Here is a 19,481-nt window from a genome sequence, read left to right on the forward strand (position 1 = left end):
ACTGAATTTCCCCGGATATCCCCAGACAGACCATTTAAATGGCCAGGAGAAGCCTCTCCTGGCTGTTTAAATTGCTTTGAATATTGGGCGCTAAATTACTTCTTGCTTTAGTCTTTACTAAGGAAGATGTAAGTATACTATCCATGCCAGAAATGGTGACTTTGGAGGAAATCAAACAAATCTTAATTAATCTGGAAGGTGTAGTAGGTCAAATCAACAAACTAAAAAGCAGCAAATCACCTGGACTGGATAGATTGTATACACCCGAGAATGCTGAAAGAACTCAAAAATGAAATTGCAGATTTACTATTAGCAATCTGTAACTCATCAATAAAATTGTCTTTGATACTCAAAGATTGGAGGGTAGCCAATATACATTAACACGGATTCAGCTAAGTGGGAGTCTCGCCTAACCAGTCTGCTACATTTTTATGAGCAGTATGGGGGAAGAGGGGAATCTCTGCCTTTGCAGGTCTATACAAGGAAGATGCATTAATCTCTTTCTGAGATGACACAGGTACAGGAGACAGAAGGATGGACCAGATAACCCCTCCCAAATGGCACAGGCAGAATAGAGGTGGTTTAGAAAAGAGCTGCCAAAACGGTGCAGAATCTATATCAAAAGCCCTATGAAATAAGATTTAAAGACCTATATATAGGGTCATAGTTATGGGTGGGCTTGGATATGCACTGGCCACCGGAGTTGGATGGGCCTATCAGGCACTGCTTTCTCCTTAGGCACCACTCAGTCCCTTCCACTGATGCCCAGGTAAAAAACTGCATTACATTTCAGCATCTCCACCCCCACCCCCTTTCTGGTATCTGCTCCATGCCCTTGGTCCCCCAAACTTGCATGCTTTCACTGGCAGCAATAAAGCCAAACTTCCTCCAGTGAGCACATGGACCTTCCCTCTGCTTTAGCCCACCTCCTCTGATGCAACTTCCTGCTGCCACATGTGGGGGGGGGGGGCACAGCAGGTGGAAGACACCTGGGATGTCCAGAGGCAACCTAGCATCATTGCTGCCAGTGAAAGACATGAAAGTTTGGAGGACTGAAGGTGAGGAGAGATGCTGGACCCAAGGGGGGCAATTGGGAGACACAATGCCACATTTTGGGGGGGGGGGGGGGTAGGGAAACAAAAGATACCTACTGCCCAACTATGTTGACTCTGGGTCCACCCAAAATGTCAGGTCTGGCTATGCTACAGATATACACAGAGAAGAGGAGAGACCAGAGGGATATGTTAGAGACTTCTGAATCGCTGGGGGGGGGGGGGGGGGGAGATTTTCAAAAGCCATTTACCTGTAGGAATGATTTTACCTGGGTCAAAGGGCTCTTTAAACCTGTGGGTAAAAGTGCCACAAGTTGCATATTTTCACCTACATTTTCATAGGAGAGATCTGGAAATAGAGTTAGGTCAAGAGAGGCAACAATATATATAGTTTTGCGTTTTCAAAATTATGCACATTATTTTGAGAGAAAAAGTATCCAGAGAGAAATCAAGTGTAAATCTGAGGCTACTTTTTCCTGGGCTTGTTTTCAAGGGGAAGGTACATATGAATTTTGCCTTTGAGAACTGGCACAAAACCTGCAGGTAAAAGTTTGCGGGTTTTCTACCTGCTCCTCACAAGAAAATATTATTTCAGTGGAAAGTTCTAGAACAAGAGGCTGTGTGCTATGAGAATCCAAAGGAGTAACATCAGAAAGTATTTCTTTTTTAAGGAAATGTTGGCGGAGTCATGGCACAGAGCTCTTAGAGAAGCTGGTTGTGGCAAAAGCAATAATGGAATTCAGGTACCCTGGGAAAATGCACGAAGGATCCCTCATTTCAAAGAGTAAAGGGAGAGTCAGAGAGCACCTTGGGTCTACGGCACTGCAGCACGACAAACTTGCAGATTAGATGGGCCTAATGATCCTTAAATGTCATCATGTTTTCAGTTTCTATTTTTTCTCAATCCAGAAATCAACAAGCACTGCACAGGAACATCATCGCCGACAAAGAAGAAATGAGTTTTAGCTGCAGAAGTTGAAGGACTTCTAGAGTGAAAGAAGCAGTGCTTTTTTTGTGCCGGCACGCGCCGGTACAGCATACCGGCACCTTTTTTTCTGGGGGCCGGCAGCTCCCCTACTTGTTACAGATGATCCAACAAAGAACGACAACGTGGATGCAGCAGCTCACAGGTTTGCTTGCTGTGTTTTGAGTGAACGGCGACGGCTGAGCGGGGGAGTGGAAACAGAGATTAATCAAATGTCTTCCTTACTTACAGTGGACTAGATAGGCTCACTTCCACTCCACTCTCTATTTAGCGAAGTCGCAGCGGCGAACCGGCGGGCGGCGGCAGTAAAGGCAGCAAGCAGGCAGGCTCGCCTCCGTCCTTCACTTCCCTGCCTTCTCAGCGTCCCGCCGTCCTCTGATGTAATTTCCTTTACGCGAGGGCGGGACACTAAGAGGGCAGGGAAGTGAAGGATGGAGGCGAGCCTGCCTGCTTGCTGCCTTTACTGCCGCCGCCCGCCTACAGAGCTGCTAGTGTATCTGACAGATTGCACGTCATCACTTTTTTGATCACTTGGCTGTTTTTTAATTACATTTTAGAAGACCTCTGTACATTTTTTTACATCAGTATACCTATCTCATTAACCCTGACAATAAAAGAAAACTGTGTAGCCCCTGATGCAGCCCTGCTGGGCGAAACACGGCCTGTGTTGGGCTTATTTGAATATTTAGTTTTTGGTCAATAAATTTATGGTTTCCTTCTACTGGTCTGCTTTGTTGTCTTTCCATATTCATGGGGGAATCCTGAAAACCCGACTGGGTTACGGCCCCCGAGGACCGACACTGAGCGCCCCTGCTCTAAGTAGATGGCAACCGCCACTATATACTATGCACTGACAATTACTATATTATTTGGGGAGTTCTCTTAATTCTCACCTTGACTGTTGCAATGTTCTGTCTGGGGCTACCAGTGGAAAAGATTGACAGTGAAACAGAGCAGGGTGACCATGTGTATTTTTAGGGGACATACCAGGGAAAAGGCTACTTCCCCTTTATGCAAATTTCACTGGCTTCCAATTCATGCTAAGGCACTAATTAAACTGTTGGTGTCCCTTGTAATTTTTAAAATAATGCATTGTTCTGCCCCTGCTTATATGACTATGATGCTGGAGTATTCTCTGCCTATTAGGGCTTTGCATCTACCTGAATGTTTTACATTATCATATCCAATAATTTTCACTCTTTTAAAGTGAAAATTCTTAACTTATTTAAATGGGATTCTTTGCCTTTACAGCTTAGATGTGTTGGAAATTATTTAGAATTCTTTCATTTCCTTAAAACCTCTCTTTTTCAAAGTTTTTTCTAAATAATGATATTATTGGCTATGGATCTTTATTGGTGGGTTGAATCATGTAGCTGGGGCAATTTAAGGATGGATTTCTTTTTTGGGGAGGTGGGGTGGGGGTTGGAGTTACTGTATTTTGGGGATGATGAATTTCTTGCTGTGGGGTATCTGAATTTGCTATATATTTATATTTTGTTTTATGCGCTCTATAATTTTACTTTACTGAAATCTGCTCTAAACAGGAATGGTAAAAGTGGAGTATGAAAAATAAACTTAAATGAAATTATCAAGTGCAAGTAACAAAATGCTTTCAGACTAAAGTTGTCCAAGTGATAAAGGACAAGCTAAGTCAATCCTGGTTTCGCCCCATTGCATCTATGGTCTGTAGGTCCAGAGAAGAAATGGGAATAGAACCAGGACTGACTCACCTTGTTTCTAACGACACAGAGCTTGGTGGCCATGCTCATTGGGATGCGATTTCAAAACCCAAGGGAGACCAACGATCTCCCTACAGAAACTGGATCACCAGCCAGCACTGGTTTCACTGTACATCAAACAGGAAACATCTAAATGACATCACTGTAATCCTGGGCCATGCTACACACACAGAGGAAGTACCACGATCTCCACCACTGGGAAGAAAGAGGAAGAAACACGACTCACCTGTGCCCAGCTGCCCTCTTCATTGTCCTTAAGAGCAACAAATGCAGCGTGTCAAGAGAAAGAGGGTGGGGTACGTTAAAAGAAACACAGATACTCCTACTGCCTTAAAATACAGGAACTGGAAACAGATGTGCTGACGTAATCACTAGGCAGCACTGGGCACTCACACTGTCCTGCCCTAGAGAACTGAGTCAGACTCAACTCTCATAATCCATGATGCCCTGGAAAACTAGTTGAGCAGTAGTTAAAACTGTAAACAAAGAGATTGAAGGGATCAACTTGGAAAGAGAAATGGTTACAGCCCTTAGCAGGCAGATCAGAAGGGTCAGTTTAGTCTCTAACTGCCATCATCTACTATGTTTGATCCTTGTATACCCCATTGCCAACCTCATAACCTCCCTTACTCTGGAGGCTGGGTAACAGTGGGACTTCACATTCTCTCATTCTGGAGCACTGAGTAATGGCATGCCTTCATCCTCTTCTGCATGAACCAACTAAGTACCGATGGAATCTTCAGTGGTGTTCCTTGGTCGGCTGCCACCCGGGGCGCACCTCCCCCCTCCCTGGGTACAGCATGACAGCCTCTCCTGGGTGCTGCATCCCCCCCCCCCCCCCCCCGGCGCATCACTGTTGTTCCCCCCCCCCCCCACCCCAGGTACATTCTTCTTATCAGCTGGGGTGCTGGGAACAGCTGCACGGCTGTCAGCTCTGCTGGTTCCCTGCTCCCTCTGCCCCGGATCAGGAAGTAACAGCAGAGGGAGCAGAGAACCAGTGGAGCCAACAGCCACGCAGCTGCTCCCTGCACCCCTTCTGCAACATGCACCCGGGGCGAACCGCCACTGGGAATTTTATGCCCCCTTGCCCTGGGCAATAAGGAAATGCTACACCCTCATGCCCTCTTTTCTTAAGTCACTAGGTTCTGCTGGGCTCCATATACTCTTGGCTCTGGGGCCTGGTGCTACCAGAACCTCTCACAGATGTTATATGAAGAGACAAAGAGCCAGATCCCGAAGTCAGACTTACCAGTTTAGTTGACGTTGCCATGCTTTTCATTTCTTCATGGGTAACCCAGACATTTCCAGAGGACTAAGAAAAAGTCAAGAAACCCCAACATGAGATAAGGAACAACCCACACCATGCAGCAATAAGTATAAATCATTTGGGTACAGATTGCTCGGAGCTCTGTCCCGAGAACTGGGTTGAGAAGCATTGCTATAAGGAACCTAGGCAGCTATTTTTGATAATAGAATACTAGCGTAACCAGAGTGGAGGAGTGGCCTAGTGGTTAGGGTGGTGGACTTTGGTCCTGGGGAACTAAGGAACTGAGTTCGATTCCCACTTCAGGCACAGGCAGCTCCTTGCGACTCTGGGCAAGTCACTTAACCCTCCATTGCCCCATGTAAGCCGCATTGAGCCTGCCATGAGCGGGAAAGCTTGAGGTACAAATGTAACAAAAATAAAATAGATACTATTGGAGATTCTACATGGAATGTTGCTACTATTGGAGATTCTACATGGAATGTTGCTATTCCCCTAGCAACATTCCATGTAGAAGGCTGCGCAGGCTTCTGTTTCTGCGAGTCTGACGTACGTGCAGGACGTCAGACTCACAGAAGCAGAAGCCTGCGCGGCCACATTGGTAATCAGCAAGGGCCGACTTCTACATGGAATGTTGCTAGTGGAATAGCAACATTCCATGTAGAATCTCAAATAGTAGCAACAGTGGAGGAGTGGCCTAGTGGTTAGGGTGGTGGACTCTTGTCCTGAGGAACTGAGTTTGATTCCCACTTCAGGCACAGGCAGCTCCTTGTGATTCTGGGCAAGTCACTTAACCCTCCATTGCCCCATGTAAGCCGCATTGAGCCTGCCATGAGTGGGAAAGCGCGGGGTACAAATGTAACAAAAAATATATATATAAATATATATACCCACAACCCCAAAAGGCTTGTGAATTTCACCCCCGTTCCCAGACACTTACCAACATAAGGTGGAGCACTTACACCAGCGACAGAGTATTTGGTAAACTTTTTAAATTTTATTTTTATAATACCATTTACTTTTCTCAACAAGAAACATCTTGTGATAACACAGCAAATAAGAAATCAAAATCATATAAAAAACAAGAAGAAAAGAAAATGTAAAAAAGTTAACTGGGGGGCATTTTTCAGTGACACTATACACAAGGAATAAATTATGTTTATATCTGCTTTATCGGTTGACAGAAAAACAGAGCAACTGTTACAGACAATTCTTGAAAAGAAACCAACAATGACTGCCAGACAAATCCCAAAGAAATGAAAATTCAAGTTACCCACCCCCCACCTACACCCCACACACTTGGCAAGCGGATCAGGTCTCAGAATAATGGAGCGAATCAAATCTCAGTCAGAGGTTTAACAGGTAACTGTGAGCCCGAAAGGGCAAAATCTACCAAAAAGACTCCCAACTCTCCTGAAAACGATGACCAGCAGGATCGTTGAGATTATGAACTCCATGGCGCTCCAGCCGCATTTAGGCCTGCAACCAACAAAGTAAAATCGACTTCAGACCAAAACACATTGCCAGGCGAAGAAACTTTTTAAAACCCTGCAGCGCAGGATCCGAATAGACATATACTCCAAAAAGAATCAAAGGGTCATAGCACACTGTGCAATTCCAATATTTCTCCAAAGCTCGTAAGACTGTCTTCCAGAATGGGACCACAGCGGCACAGCTCCAAAACACATGGCCCAAAGTAGCAGGTGTACATCTACATTTTGAACAAGTGTCTTATTGCAGCAAACGGGCTCGAAAGGCTCTGTGGGGGGAAATTTGTACAACAATTCTCGATACAGCCATAGTGTATGGACACTTTTAGGATGGAATCCCAAACTGGTGTTGAGAGAGAGAGAGAGCGCGAGAGAGAGCAATTAAGGTCATGTGACCAGGTCCTCGCCAACTCTGATAATCAAGATCTGGCGTAATGCTCTTTAAATAGCAATGATGAAACAGGAGCAGTACTGGTATCTGAGACCCCAACGCAAAGGCTTCGGATAAAAAGGGGCATTTTCGACAGGACATCTAAATACGACTTTAAAACTTTTTACCGCATCTAGGAAAAAGGGACTTTTTTACGGGGCCGGAAAATGGAAGTGCGCTAAAACTGAAGCCAGCACACGTCCATTTTTTGCCCGAGACCTTACTGCCACCCATTGACCTAGCGGTAAGGGCTCAGGCATGGTTACCGGTCAGCAAGCACCAACTGCAAATTAACTCTGCAAACGCCGTGCATGGGAGGAAATAAAAAAATAATTTGTCCCGGCGCTATGGGTGCGCTCCAAATCCAAAATCACCACCAGGGGAGCACTCTAGTCTGGCGGTACTCTCATTTTGGCGCACGCTGCACGCGCATGCAGCCTACCGCACCTTTGTAAAAGGCCCCATAACTTAGGACTCACGCTAGTATTCCGTAACAGCAATTATGAACTCCCAACCTCTAAAAGTGGAACCAGTACCCACTCCTAATTGGTCAAAAAAATGTTTCTGCAGTAAACATACATGCATGAAAATGAGGAGCAATGATAGCTCCTGTTGCTTCATACACACAATGAAATGATTTACTGGAATTCAAAGACACTGATATGTTTCACACGTTCTATATACTAGCTTTAATGATCATTTTAATTTTTCACGAGTGAGCATGTTATTAAAGATTCTCTGAATGGAGGTTTTTTTTAGACCAATGATGGAGACTGTGAGCTGTGAAAGGTGAAAGATATATCCTGATATGGGATTCACCTGAACTCTTGTCAAGAGATGACCAAAGCCAACTGAAGTCTTTTTCCTCCATTGCTCCTTATTTTCACGCATGTGTGTTTACGACAGAAGCATTTTTTGACTATTAAGAGTGGGCAATGGTTCCACTTTTAGAGGGTTCATGTTTATACATTAGGGTGGTTCCTCCAATTTTTTCTTTTACTTTTGTAACAGCAATTATACACATAATTGCTTGTGTAAGAAAACAACTGTGCAACGCACTACCAAAAGACCTGAAAACCACATATGACCATTTACACTTCAGAAAATCACTTAAGACCCACCTGTTTAAAAAGGCATACCCTACCGACCCAACATAAACGCCTGAAATCAGCGACACAACACTAAAGTTCATAATGGCCATCACACAACTCTTCCGCTGTACGATCCCTTTGTGTGGTCCTACAACATGAACCTTACCCTTCCACAACATCACCTTGTATTTGTTTACTCCGGAGTCTGCAAACAGATCTCCGGCACTACGTAAGCCACATTAAGCCTACAAATAGGTGGGAAAATGAGGGATACAAATGTAACAAATAAATAAATAAAATAAGAAGTGCCATACTGTGTCAGACCCAGTGGCGTAGGAAGGGGGGGCAGGAGGGGCGGTCCGCCCCAAGTTCACGCGCTCGGGGGGTGCCGGCCCCGCTGGTTCCCTGCTCCCTCTGCCCCGGAACAGGTTACTTCCTGTTCCGGGGCAGAGAGAGCAGGGAACCAGCGAGGCCGACGCAGCTCCGAGCGATGTGCATTCGGGGCGGATCGGCCCTCCCGCAGGTAAGAATGCGCTCCGGGGGGGGGGGGGGGGGTTCGCCCCGGGGGGGGGGGCGCCGCGGAGGGGGGGTGCACACCGGCGACCCGCCCCGGGTGTCATTAGCCCTCGCTACGGCACTGGTCAGACCAATGGATCTAGCCCAGTATCCTGCTTCCAATAGTGACCAATCCAGGTTACAAGTGCCCAAATAGTAGCACATACAAGCAGCGGCTTCCCCATGTCTGTCTCAATAGCCGACTATGGACTTTTCCTTCAGGAACTTGTCTAAACCTTTTTTAAACCCAGATACCGCATCCTCCGGCTACGAGTTCTACAGCTTAACTATTCGTTGAGTGACAAAAAATGTATGTACAATTCATGCTTGGCACACATCATCCCAGCGCCTAACTTTAGGTGACGTTTTGAGAATTACCCCCCCTTAAGTCCTTTAGACTATCCCTCACACTGTATACCTGTACTTTATTTACCTCTGCTATCTCACCCTTCAGAGAGAGACCAACACACATGCTGCCAAAGCTCTGCTCCATTCGAAGCTCATCTGGTCGTAGAATTACCAGCAGGACTCATTCATAAGGCTCAACACAACCAATATGTTACTTTTTGCTACCTGACCTTGTTTTGACATGGATAGTTGGTCATGCACATGGACTATGCAGCCCATTTTGTTATCCTGCCAAGATGCATCACCTTCCCATTCATCTCCACTGACACTCACTTGCCATATTTCTGCACTGGCTACCAATCTATCCAGGGTGTTCAGTGACCTCTTCTCATGCTCATCTTTCCCGAATCTGCTTCTTACTTTTTCATCCACCACAAAGACAGCAAGATGACCTTTAATATTCATGTCGAAGCTATTTAAGAATGTGAACAGAAGCAGATCTGCTATTGACCCCTGAGGCAAGGCATTTATTACAAGTCCTGGGAGAGACTTCTCCATTCATAATCGCTCACATTTTATAACCACTTAGCCAGCTTTCAGTGTACTTTCTGCAGATTTTCATAAATTATATATATATATATGTATATATATATATATACACACACACACACATACATACATAGCAAGTACTACTACTACTACTTATCATTTCTATAGCGCTACTAAACGTACGCAGCGCTGTACACTTGAACATGAAGAGACAGTCCCTGCTCGACAAACAAGAGATAAGGGAATATTAAGGTGAGGATGATAAAATAAGGGTTCCGAACAAGTGAATAAGGGTTAGGAGTTAAAAGCAGCATCAAAAAGGTGGGGTTTTAGCTTAGATTTGAAGACGGCCAGAGATGGAGCTTGACGTACTGGCTCAGGAAGTCTATTCCAGGCATATGGTGCAGCAAGATAAAAGGAACGGAGTCTGGAGTTAGCAGTGGAGGAGAAGGGTGCAGATAAGAAAGATTAACCCAGTGAACGGAGTTCCCGGGGAGGAATGTAGGGAGAGATGAGAGTGGAGAGGTACTGAGGAGCTGCAGAGTGAATGCACTTATAGGTCAATAAGAGGAGTTTGAACTGTATGCAGAAACGGATAGGAGGCGGCCAGAGATAGTCTAAAAAAGCTGTGCTTCTGCTAAATTTGTGATCCATTTTCAGCCAGATCTAGGAGCCTAAGTTTTCAGCTGGAAATTCCTCTTAATTTAGGAATTAAAAAAAGTTTTGATTAAAAATTTTTCGTCATCATCATTCATTTGCCTAGATTTACGAGCCTAGTCCTGAAAATCAGTGCTAAGCTCCTAACATTTCTGCCTGCCCTAAATCTGCCTGTTACCACTACAATTTAAGCACATTAACATCATCACTTAGCCACCTACACTTAAGGCTCCACTCATATGTATGTCCCCCTTGCAAATATGTTAACCCATGGATTCTATACAGCGTGACTTAAGTTGTGCATGCAAACACAGTCGTATTCTGAATCTGCATGCACAACTTAATTAGTTAACAAGCCAATCAGCACTAATTGCCAATTAACAAGCAATTATCGAAACTAATTGGAATGAATTAGAATTTATGCGCACAACTAAGTGTATTCTGTAATGTGATGCGCATAAATTCTAAGTCACATAGTTGAAAAGGGGGTGTGGCCATGGGTGTGGAATGGGCATTTCTAAAATCTATGCTTGTTGTTAAAGAATACACCTGGTCTGCGCCTTATTTTAGGCATTGCCATTTATAGCAAGTTTTACTTGGTGTAACTGCCTGTGAATAAATTTAGTCACGCAAAAGGGGGCTCGGCGTATTCTATAACGTGTATTTCGTTTCAGCGCCGATTTTTTAGGAGCGATATATAGAATCTAGTCCTAAGTGGGTATTTGCAGACTAGTGCTTAGATGGAAATTCGGTATTTACACACGTAGGGCTAGATTCTATATATAGCACCTGAAAAATCTACGCAGAAAAAAAATACATGTAGGTGAATTCTTTTATAAAATAGGCCTAAATTTCGATGTGGTTTATAGAATACGCCGAGCGCCCTCCGCATGACTAAACTTAGTCGTGGGCAGTTACACCAAATAAAACTTGGTGCAAATCACAACACCTAAATTAGGCGCAGACTGGGTGTATTTTATAACAAGGCACACTGATTTCAGAAACGCCCACAAGCTGCCCATTCCACACATATGGCCACGCCCCCCTTTTCAACTATGCAACTTTTACATGCATCACATTTCAGAATACGCTTAGACAATTGTGCACGTAAATTCTAATTAAAGCCTTATATGATGCATGGTATGGCTCCAAGGTATCCTTCTGGTAAGCAGGGGCGCCGAGAGGGGCAGTGCGGGGGGGAGGGGGCAAAATTCCCCAGCCTGACCTCCAAGAGGGGGCCCGGAACAGGCGCCAGCAAGCTTCTTCCTGCCTGCTTCCAGGTCTGTCTTCTCCTGCTCCTGTGTGCCGCCCAGGACCCAGAGGATTGCATTCGCACAATAATCGCTTTAATGCAATTATGCGGGTCTCAACTCCCAGCACAGACAGGAGCAGGAGAGGACAAACTGTGGAAGCAGGCAGGCAGGAAGAGGCTTGCCTGTGCCAGGCTCAGGCCCCACTCTTGGAGGCAGAGACAGAAAGGTAAGGGGGCAGGTGGGAGAGGCGGTGAAAGTGGGGGGGGAGGCGTCTCACGGCGCTCCAGTTCTGCCCCGGGTCCAGCTGTGTCTCTCAGCGGCCCTACTGGTAAGTTGTGTTTGTGTGTTCCAGGGAGAGCCCTGTGTTCTTTGGAGGGGGGGGGGGGGGGTTAAGGGTTATGAAAAAGTGTTATCATCGAGACAGGGTTTTTCTGATTCAAGTCCCACTTGTGGAACACTTTCATTAGAGTTGAATAATTTTGGGCAATCACTGAAGACCTATCTTTTCACATGTACTTTTGAGAGGGGTGTTGATTTTCAGTGTGTGCTGGCCATTTTCATGGTTTCTGCTATATATAGCAGTGGGGGACGGGTGAACAGAGGCACAACAGGAGTGGCGTTGATGCAGGGATGCAACGTGACAGTTTTTGGAAGGAAAGTTTTTGGCCAGTCATAATGCTGATAGAAGATCAGTGCATTATGACATTTGTAGCCCCATTTCTCTCATTTGCAGTCAACATTACAGGTACAAAAATGCCCCCCAGGAGAGGGGTGTCAAAAAAAATTAAAACTGGACTGACCAAGAAGTTTAAGTCACATTATAGCCCTGTTGATCTCTTGGCTTAAGCCGAAGCACTTGATTCCGAACTGCAGAAGAGTTTGTGGACAAAGGATCAACTGGAATAATCAGCTACCAGGTTGATCCTCAATGGGAACTGGGTTCGATTCCCACTGCAGCTCCTTGTGACTCTGGGCAAGTCACTTAACCTTCCATTGCCCCAGGTACAAAATATGACAAAATATGTACCTGTATATAATATGTAAGCCACTTTGATTGTAACCACAGAAAGTATATCAAGCCCCATCCCCTTTCTCTTTCCATGTACAGTTCCAGTACTTGAACAATATTCATCATTTGTTTTGTTGGCATGTAATTCTAAGAAAATTGTACAATAGGTCTCCTTTTTTGGCAATTAGTATGTAGACTGATCTTTTCTAATCTGCTGGCCATTTTGCAGTTCTCCATATTAGTTAGCAGAGGTTGATCAACACTTTGATTGAATAACCTTCCACAGTTTGTGGTAAAAATTGCAGTTCCATCTACTCGTGTGGCCTCTCAAGGCTGCTCTATCTTTTGCCAAAATTGTGGGTTCTTGTGTATAATCAGTGTCCTCTGTGGTCTTGTCTGTGTCTCTTCTGTACAGGATTTCTTATATTCCTTCTACCTTTGCTTGATCTACGTTGAGTCAGTCAGTAGTTGCCCATTATCACCTTTGATCGTGCCATTTCGTGGTTGGAACTTTTTTGATTTCACAGATTTGTTGAAAAACAGTCCTTGTACTTCTAAATTTGTTTCCATCTTCAATTCCTTTGCAAAGGTTGTCGTAGTACTGGTCTTTGTCTCTTCTAGATGGCCTCTGAAATCCTTATTTTAGTTCTTTCATAAGATGGTTGTCTCTCCTTTTTTGGTTTTCTCTTCTGTGCAATTTCTACCATTTTCTCAGATAACTTTTTTTTTTACTTTCTGATCTTGACAAAATTCTCCTGCGAGTCATATTTGACGATATCCTTTATTTCTGTTCATAGTTACATAAGTAATGCCACACTGGGAAAAGACCAAGGGTCCATCGAGCCCAGCATCCTGTCCAGGACAGCGGCCAATCCAGGCCAAGGGCACCTGATGAGCTTCCCAAACATACAAACATTCTATACATGTTATTCCTGGAATTGTGGATTTTTCCCAAGTCCATTTAGTAGTGGTTTATGGACTTGTCCTTTAGGAAACTGTCTAACCCCTTTTTAAACTCTGCTAAGTTCTTCTGGTTCTCTACTAAATAAATTTAACATTACAAATGAATCTTCAACATTTTCTTTGGAGGATGGCAGGTTTTCAAGGTGGTAGCAGAATGTGTTTCTTGTTCTTCAATTTAGCTTGTATTTTGTCCACTAGGATTTGATGATCTGTTCCACAATCTACACCAGGCCTGGTCTTTGCATCAAAATAAACTCTGCCATCGATTCATGCCAGTCAGTCAATTTGGTTTCGATGTTCTCTGTCTGGTGAATTACACGTATGTAAGAGTCACTTTGGCTGAATGAAGAAAGTATTTGTAATGAACAGGTCGTTGGTTTCACAAAAGTTGATAAGCTATCTCCTGCTTTATTTCCTGTTCCTAGACTACAAGATTCTACTGCATTACCTTCCTTTTCATTACCAACTTTGGCATTCCAGTCACCAATCATCAGTAGCACATCCTGTTTTATATGTTCTATGAATTTCAGCTTGAACTTGAACTTAAAACTGGACCACTTCATGTGTATCAATTGTTGGAGCATAAACCTGAATTATCATCATGTTAAAGAGCTATCCATGAAGTCTAACATAGGTTGATCATTAACATTATACCCCAGTATTGTCCTTGCAAGATCATCCTGACTATGAAAGCAACTCCATTCCTTCTATATATTTTTTTTTGTTCTGCGTAGTAGACTGTCAGGGGAATTCTGTATAGGTCGCTCAAAGTCGAGCACTCAATTTTGCATGCAGATCCGATATCTGCGCGCAAAGTAATTGGCCTAATTGGTGATAATTAATGTTAACAAACACTTAATTGGTAGTTATTATGAATTATGCACAGATCTGTCCTATGTTCTATTCTAAAACATGCGCACCTAATTTTCACAGTGCGCAACTCCAAAGGGGGCATGGTCATGGGAGGAGCATGGGTGGGTCAGTGGTGTCCCCAAAATTTAGGCACAGTGTTATAGAATACCTGCTTTTGTGTGACTAACTCCCTTTGGCAGGCGTAAATGATCACACCCAAAGTTACGCGTGAAAGGCATGCTAAGCTAGTATTCTATAAAGGCCGTTCCGCACTAAACGGTTTTTATAGAATATCAGTTTTAGTGCAGATCATCCTAATGCCTAACTTTAAGTGACCTATACAGAATCTCCCCCCTGTATGTTTATCCCAACAAAAATGTCCATTTCGGTTCACTAATGCCCAGAACGTCAATCCTTAAGATGATCCACTACATCGAATTTTCCTTGGGTTATAGCTCACATTGTGATTCTATTTTTACAGCTGTAGATTTTCTTCACCATAATGGCAGCCCCAGAAGCCAGAGAGCTGGCTACTTCATAATACACTCTGCTACTTTGACAGATCCTTATCCTTTTTATCTGAAGGTTCTATCTTCCAACACCATGATTAATTGTATTTGGGTTCCTGCCAAGTACTTGTGACCTGGCTTGGTCACTGTTGGAAACAGGATACTGGGCTAAATGGACCATCAGTCTGACCCAGTATGGATATTCTTATGTTCTTAGATGTTTGTTCAAAGTTTGATGATGACCTTTACTGTTCATTTCTCTATATGATTTGGCTTATCATTACCTTCTCTCACCACAGTGTAGTTACTCCCATATCACTGCTGCCCAATATTGAGGTGGTGGGCCTTTGTCTGGCATCTCTGCTGGAACCTGTCTGCCATGGAAGGCCAGTCAGGTGTTAAAATTCCAGCCAGCTTAGCTGCAAGCTTCACAGATGCACACAAACCCCTTCCCATGATAAGGGGCACATTTTGAGGGGACAAACAGGAAGTTGCAGTTAAAAAAAAAGGGAGGGGGGTCCAGCTTAATGGTTCAGTAGCAGTACTGTGTGCTGCCATATAGAGGGTTTAATTTCCTGCTTAGGCCTTGTTGCCTGGGTCAGCCAGGCCTTGGGATTTTACAAAGTCAGCATTCAGAGATCCTAGATGTGGATGGGGTAAGGAGTTTATTTTATTGTATTTATTTGCAGGGTTTTGCTATACCGCAAATTAAGCCTATGCAGGCAGCTAAGTGCTTTACAACACAAAAAACTCATAAGCAGCTGAAGTTGGGGGGGGGGGGGGTAAAATATCAAAAGCAAGGGGGGACAGGGGGAGGCAAGGCGACAGGGGAAGAGGGGGAGAGGAATTACTGTGAGGAGGACTCAAAAGCTGAGGTGAAAAGGAAGGTTTAGAGCAGGACTTTGAAAGCTTGCAAGGACATAGGCATTCTGAGTGAGGAAGGGAGGGAATTCCAAAGGTTAGTGCTCAATGGTGACACCTACTAGCCAGACTCAGGGTGTGCAAGTTTAGAAAGTTCTGAAGGGGAAGATCTGTCTGTGAAATGACTAGGGTTGGTGGGTTACAATAAGGGAAAACCCTGCACAGTTGTGAATGAAGGCTGATGGCCCTATAGCCCAACAGAGACTGGTTCAGATTGAGCTGTCATCCCAAAGAAACAGGAGGAAGCTAACAGATAAAGAAAAATCACATTTAACAAAAGAATAATAATGATAATTTAATAAAAAAAATAAAGTTGATTTGTTTTTCAGGTACGGAGTTCCTTACTCAGGTAGAAAGCCAGCGACAAAAGATAATCGCCCTGGAACTTATAAACCACTATCACTGCTACTGTTGTAATAAAAAAATATCTTTTTTCTTGGAAAGGGTGAGAAGAATCTTCACTTCATTCTCCCACCTGTCATACCCCCAAGCTGGCCTGAAGGTGAAGCTTTCTATAATTCTGGATTTTACAAGAACATGTCAAAACCAGTAGGAGGAGCCCTAGTTACAACTGGCTGTAGAACCTACCTCTTTTTTTGCCTCAGGTTCAGCAGGACTCCAAAGAACAGTTTAAACCATTCCCTGCTCACCACTGCACTCCTGAGCTGTGTGGCCAGTCCTTGCTAAAGAGACTCTTTCTGATCTGGTTTTCACCAGCTTTGCATGAGCAGAGGAGAACTTTCTAAGTTACCTACCGTCCTGGAAGTTGGAGGGGCAGAAGGGCTCGTTAATGAAACCATTTCCTGAATGGCCAAACGCAGTTTCAACCGATGGAGGGCGTTGCTGATTCCAATTTCCCGTTGGATCTCTGTGTCAGACAAGGCCGACATGATGGCCCCACTTTTCACATTAGCTCTGCATGCCGCAACATACCAGGCTGGCATCCCTACCCAAAGCTGTCGAGAGAGAAGCAAACTCACAATGGCATGCAACATCCTTCTACTGCCAATCCACCCGCTACAGTCTTACAGTGATGCATGTAATCAACATTTAGGAAATAAATACATGAGTACCTGCAATAGCTAAGGAAGAGCAGCACACTAATGGTCTATAACAGGGGTGGGCAACCTCGGTGCTCAAGGACCACAACCCAGTCGGGTTTTCAGGATTTATCCAATGAATAAGTAGTGTGTCTCATCGGCATTTGTCAAACTAATTGATTTTGACAGGTGGCACGCCAACTTCCAGGTTCTCAGCCAGTCAGAAGAGAGGATACACTCAAGCAATGCCTACATCCAAACAATGTCCACTCCCTACCCACACTCCGCCCCCTTCAATGATATCACTGGATATGATGTCATAGCCCTGCCCAAACTTCCACCCCATTTGCATAACCATGCCCTTTGCCCACCTGCTTGCATAGACCCGCCCCAAACCCTTCCTACTTTTATATAGCCCTGCTCCAAACCTCACCCCTTTTAGTGTCTCAGGAAGTGACCTCATAGCCATGCCCCTTTTTCCAAGATGACAGCTACCATTGGGTAAACTACATCACTTCCTGTTTCCACTACTAGCCACCATCTTAGATGGGGTCACATGATGGGAAATGATGTCAAACACCCCTCCCCCAACACCGCCCCCTACAGCCGTGAAGGAATGTGTGCAGCTTAACCTTTTTTCTCACAGGAAAGAAAATAGGCATTTTAGCCTTCAGAATTTTCCATTCAAAAGGATCTATTTTTTTTCACAACACAAGACAGCAGGCAGCAAACGCAAGGCTGTTTTAAGATTAACTTTCACAAGAAATCATGATGGGGGGGAAGGTCTGACCTTTCAGGCTATCAATACACGCTAACTTTCACTGTTTGCAACTTTGGCTTCTCTACTTTAAAGTGGACTCCTCCCCTCTTCTCAACTTTTCAGCATGCAGGCTGTTCTTTGTCTGTGTGAGATCAATTGGTCTGCAGTCTCTCCCAAGCCCCTTCCCTTTTCTATATATAGGAACAGAGCCTGGCAATGTGGATCTGCAGCAGATAGCCCCACACAACAAACAGGCAGAGAAAAAAAATCCAGACTCACACATTTTATGCTGTTTGCAAGTTTGGCTGTTTTAAAAAAGGTGTTGGTTAACATCACGCTGTACCCTGCCCCACCTCACCATACGTGTACCTCTGCCCCTCCCCACCTCCACATGTGACAAAGCTAGTGAAGATCACGTAAATGAAAACATATTTTATCGACAGGGAAAGTTATAGATAAGCAAAGTTTTTTCTTTTTAACTGAAAAGAAGCATACATTGTTAAAAAAAAAAAAAAAGAAAAAGGTAGGCAAAGTCATGTGGCATGTACAGTCCAGGACAATGCTTTATACAGAGTGTGTTTTGCTGTAACAGTCAAAAGAAAGAAAGAAACAGCTGTTTTATTCTACTGTTTGCGAGTCTGGCTGTTTTAAAAAAGCTGGTGGTAAAAGGCTCTACCCTTCAATGCCAGTAAAAGAAAGAAAAAAAAGGCAGAACAATGCTTTATTTTCTTTAGCAGTATTCCAACTGCAAGGCTGGTTGCTTGCTGAAAGGGAAAGGGGATGGGATTTGATACACCGCCTTTCTGTGGTTACAATCAGTGGTTTACATATTATACACAGGTAATTTTCTCCTCCCCAGGACCATTAGACCACTGTACATAGAGAGATAAAACATGTGGCAAAACACACTCTGTATAAAGCATTGTCCTGGACTGTACATGTCACATGACCTTGCCTAGCTTTTTTTTTTTTTTAACAATGTATGCTTCTTTTCAGTTAAAAAGAAAAACCTTCATAGGGTGGTGTGCATTTCGACACTAGTGCACTGTAGGGTGAGGGGAGCCGTATAAAGGGAGTGGGGAGGGAGGCGTATGATTGGCCACATGTTGCATCTCTCTATGTACAGTGGTCTGATGGTCCTGGGGAGGAGAAAATTACCTGTGTATAATATGTAAATCACTGATTGTAACCACAGAAAGGCGGTATATCAAATCCCATCCCCTTTCCCTTTCACCAAGCAACTAGCCTGGAAGCTGGAATACGGCTAAAAATTAAAGCATTGTTCTGCCACTATTTTCATTGCTATTTCTTTAAAAAAAAAGTTAAGCTGCACATATTCCTCCATGGCTGTAGGGAGCTGTATCAGGGGCGTTTAACACCATTCAGCTAGCAGTGGAAACAGGAAGTGACACGAGGTGTCCAGTAGTAGCCGCCATCTACCACTGGGGGCAGGATTATGCAGCAAGGGGGTTGGGTTTGGGGGTGGCTATACAAATAAGGTGGGACAAGGGCATGGTCATGTAAAAGGGGTGGGGCTTGGGCAGAGCATGGGCACGTCCTGATTGGCTGAGAACCCATAATTAAGCATTTTCACCTGTCAAAATTAATTAGTTTGACAAATGCCGGTGAACTATACTACTAGTATGCATAAGATCTATTTGCATGCACCGCCACCACTGTATCAACTCAATGCAATCACTATTTGTTTCTTACCTCCAACCAAGAGACAACCGTTGGACCATCCCATTGAGCAAAAGGTGTGCCCCTCCTCCGAGCCTCCTCCAAGAGGTCATGTCTAGCAAAGAAATAGAACAGTCTGCATTAATTCTCTGCATGGTATCTCAGGTACCAAGTGCAAGGCTGATTGCGTACTCGGGTTGATTTCTACTGCATTTAGTGAAGAGCCATAGTTCTAACCTCCCATTAAGCCTCACCCAGTTGAAAATGACTACCCTGGAGTGGTTGAATGCTTGACAGTTTGGATTCAGTGTAAATAAGTACAGAGTTATACATC

General features: G+C 44.2%; 1 protein-coding gene across 1 annotated transcript in view; it reads right to left on the reverse strand.

The window, feature by feature from the left end:
• Window positions 1-19,481, reverse strand: part of PPFIA4 (PTPRF interacting protein alpha 4) — a 131,475-nt gene that overhangs the window by 23,754 nt on the left and 88,240 nt on the right. The window contains exons 21-24 of the mRNA XM_030220853.1: window positions 19,181-19,262; window positions 16,423-16,623; window positions 5,026-5,088; window positions 4,003-4,029 (exon numbers count right to left, since the gene is read on the reverse strand). Of these exons, the coding sequence (XP_030076713.1) occupies window positions 4,003-4,029; window positions 5,026-5,088; window positions 16,423-16,623; window positions 19,181-19,262 (373 nt within the window). The remainder of the gene's footprint in view (window positions 1-4,002; window positions 4,030-5,025; window positions 5,089-16,422; window positions 16,624-19,180; window positions 19,263-19,481) is intronic.

Source organism: Microcaecilia unicolor, chromosome 12 (assembly GCF_901765095.1).
Source record: "Microcaecilia unicolor chromosome 12, aMicUni1.1, whole genome shotgun sequence".
Classification (NCBI taxonomy): domain Eukaryota; kingdom Metazoa; phylum Chordata; class Amphibia; order Gymnophiona; family Siphonopidae; genus Microcaecilia; species Microcaecilia unicolor.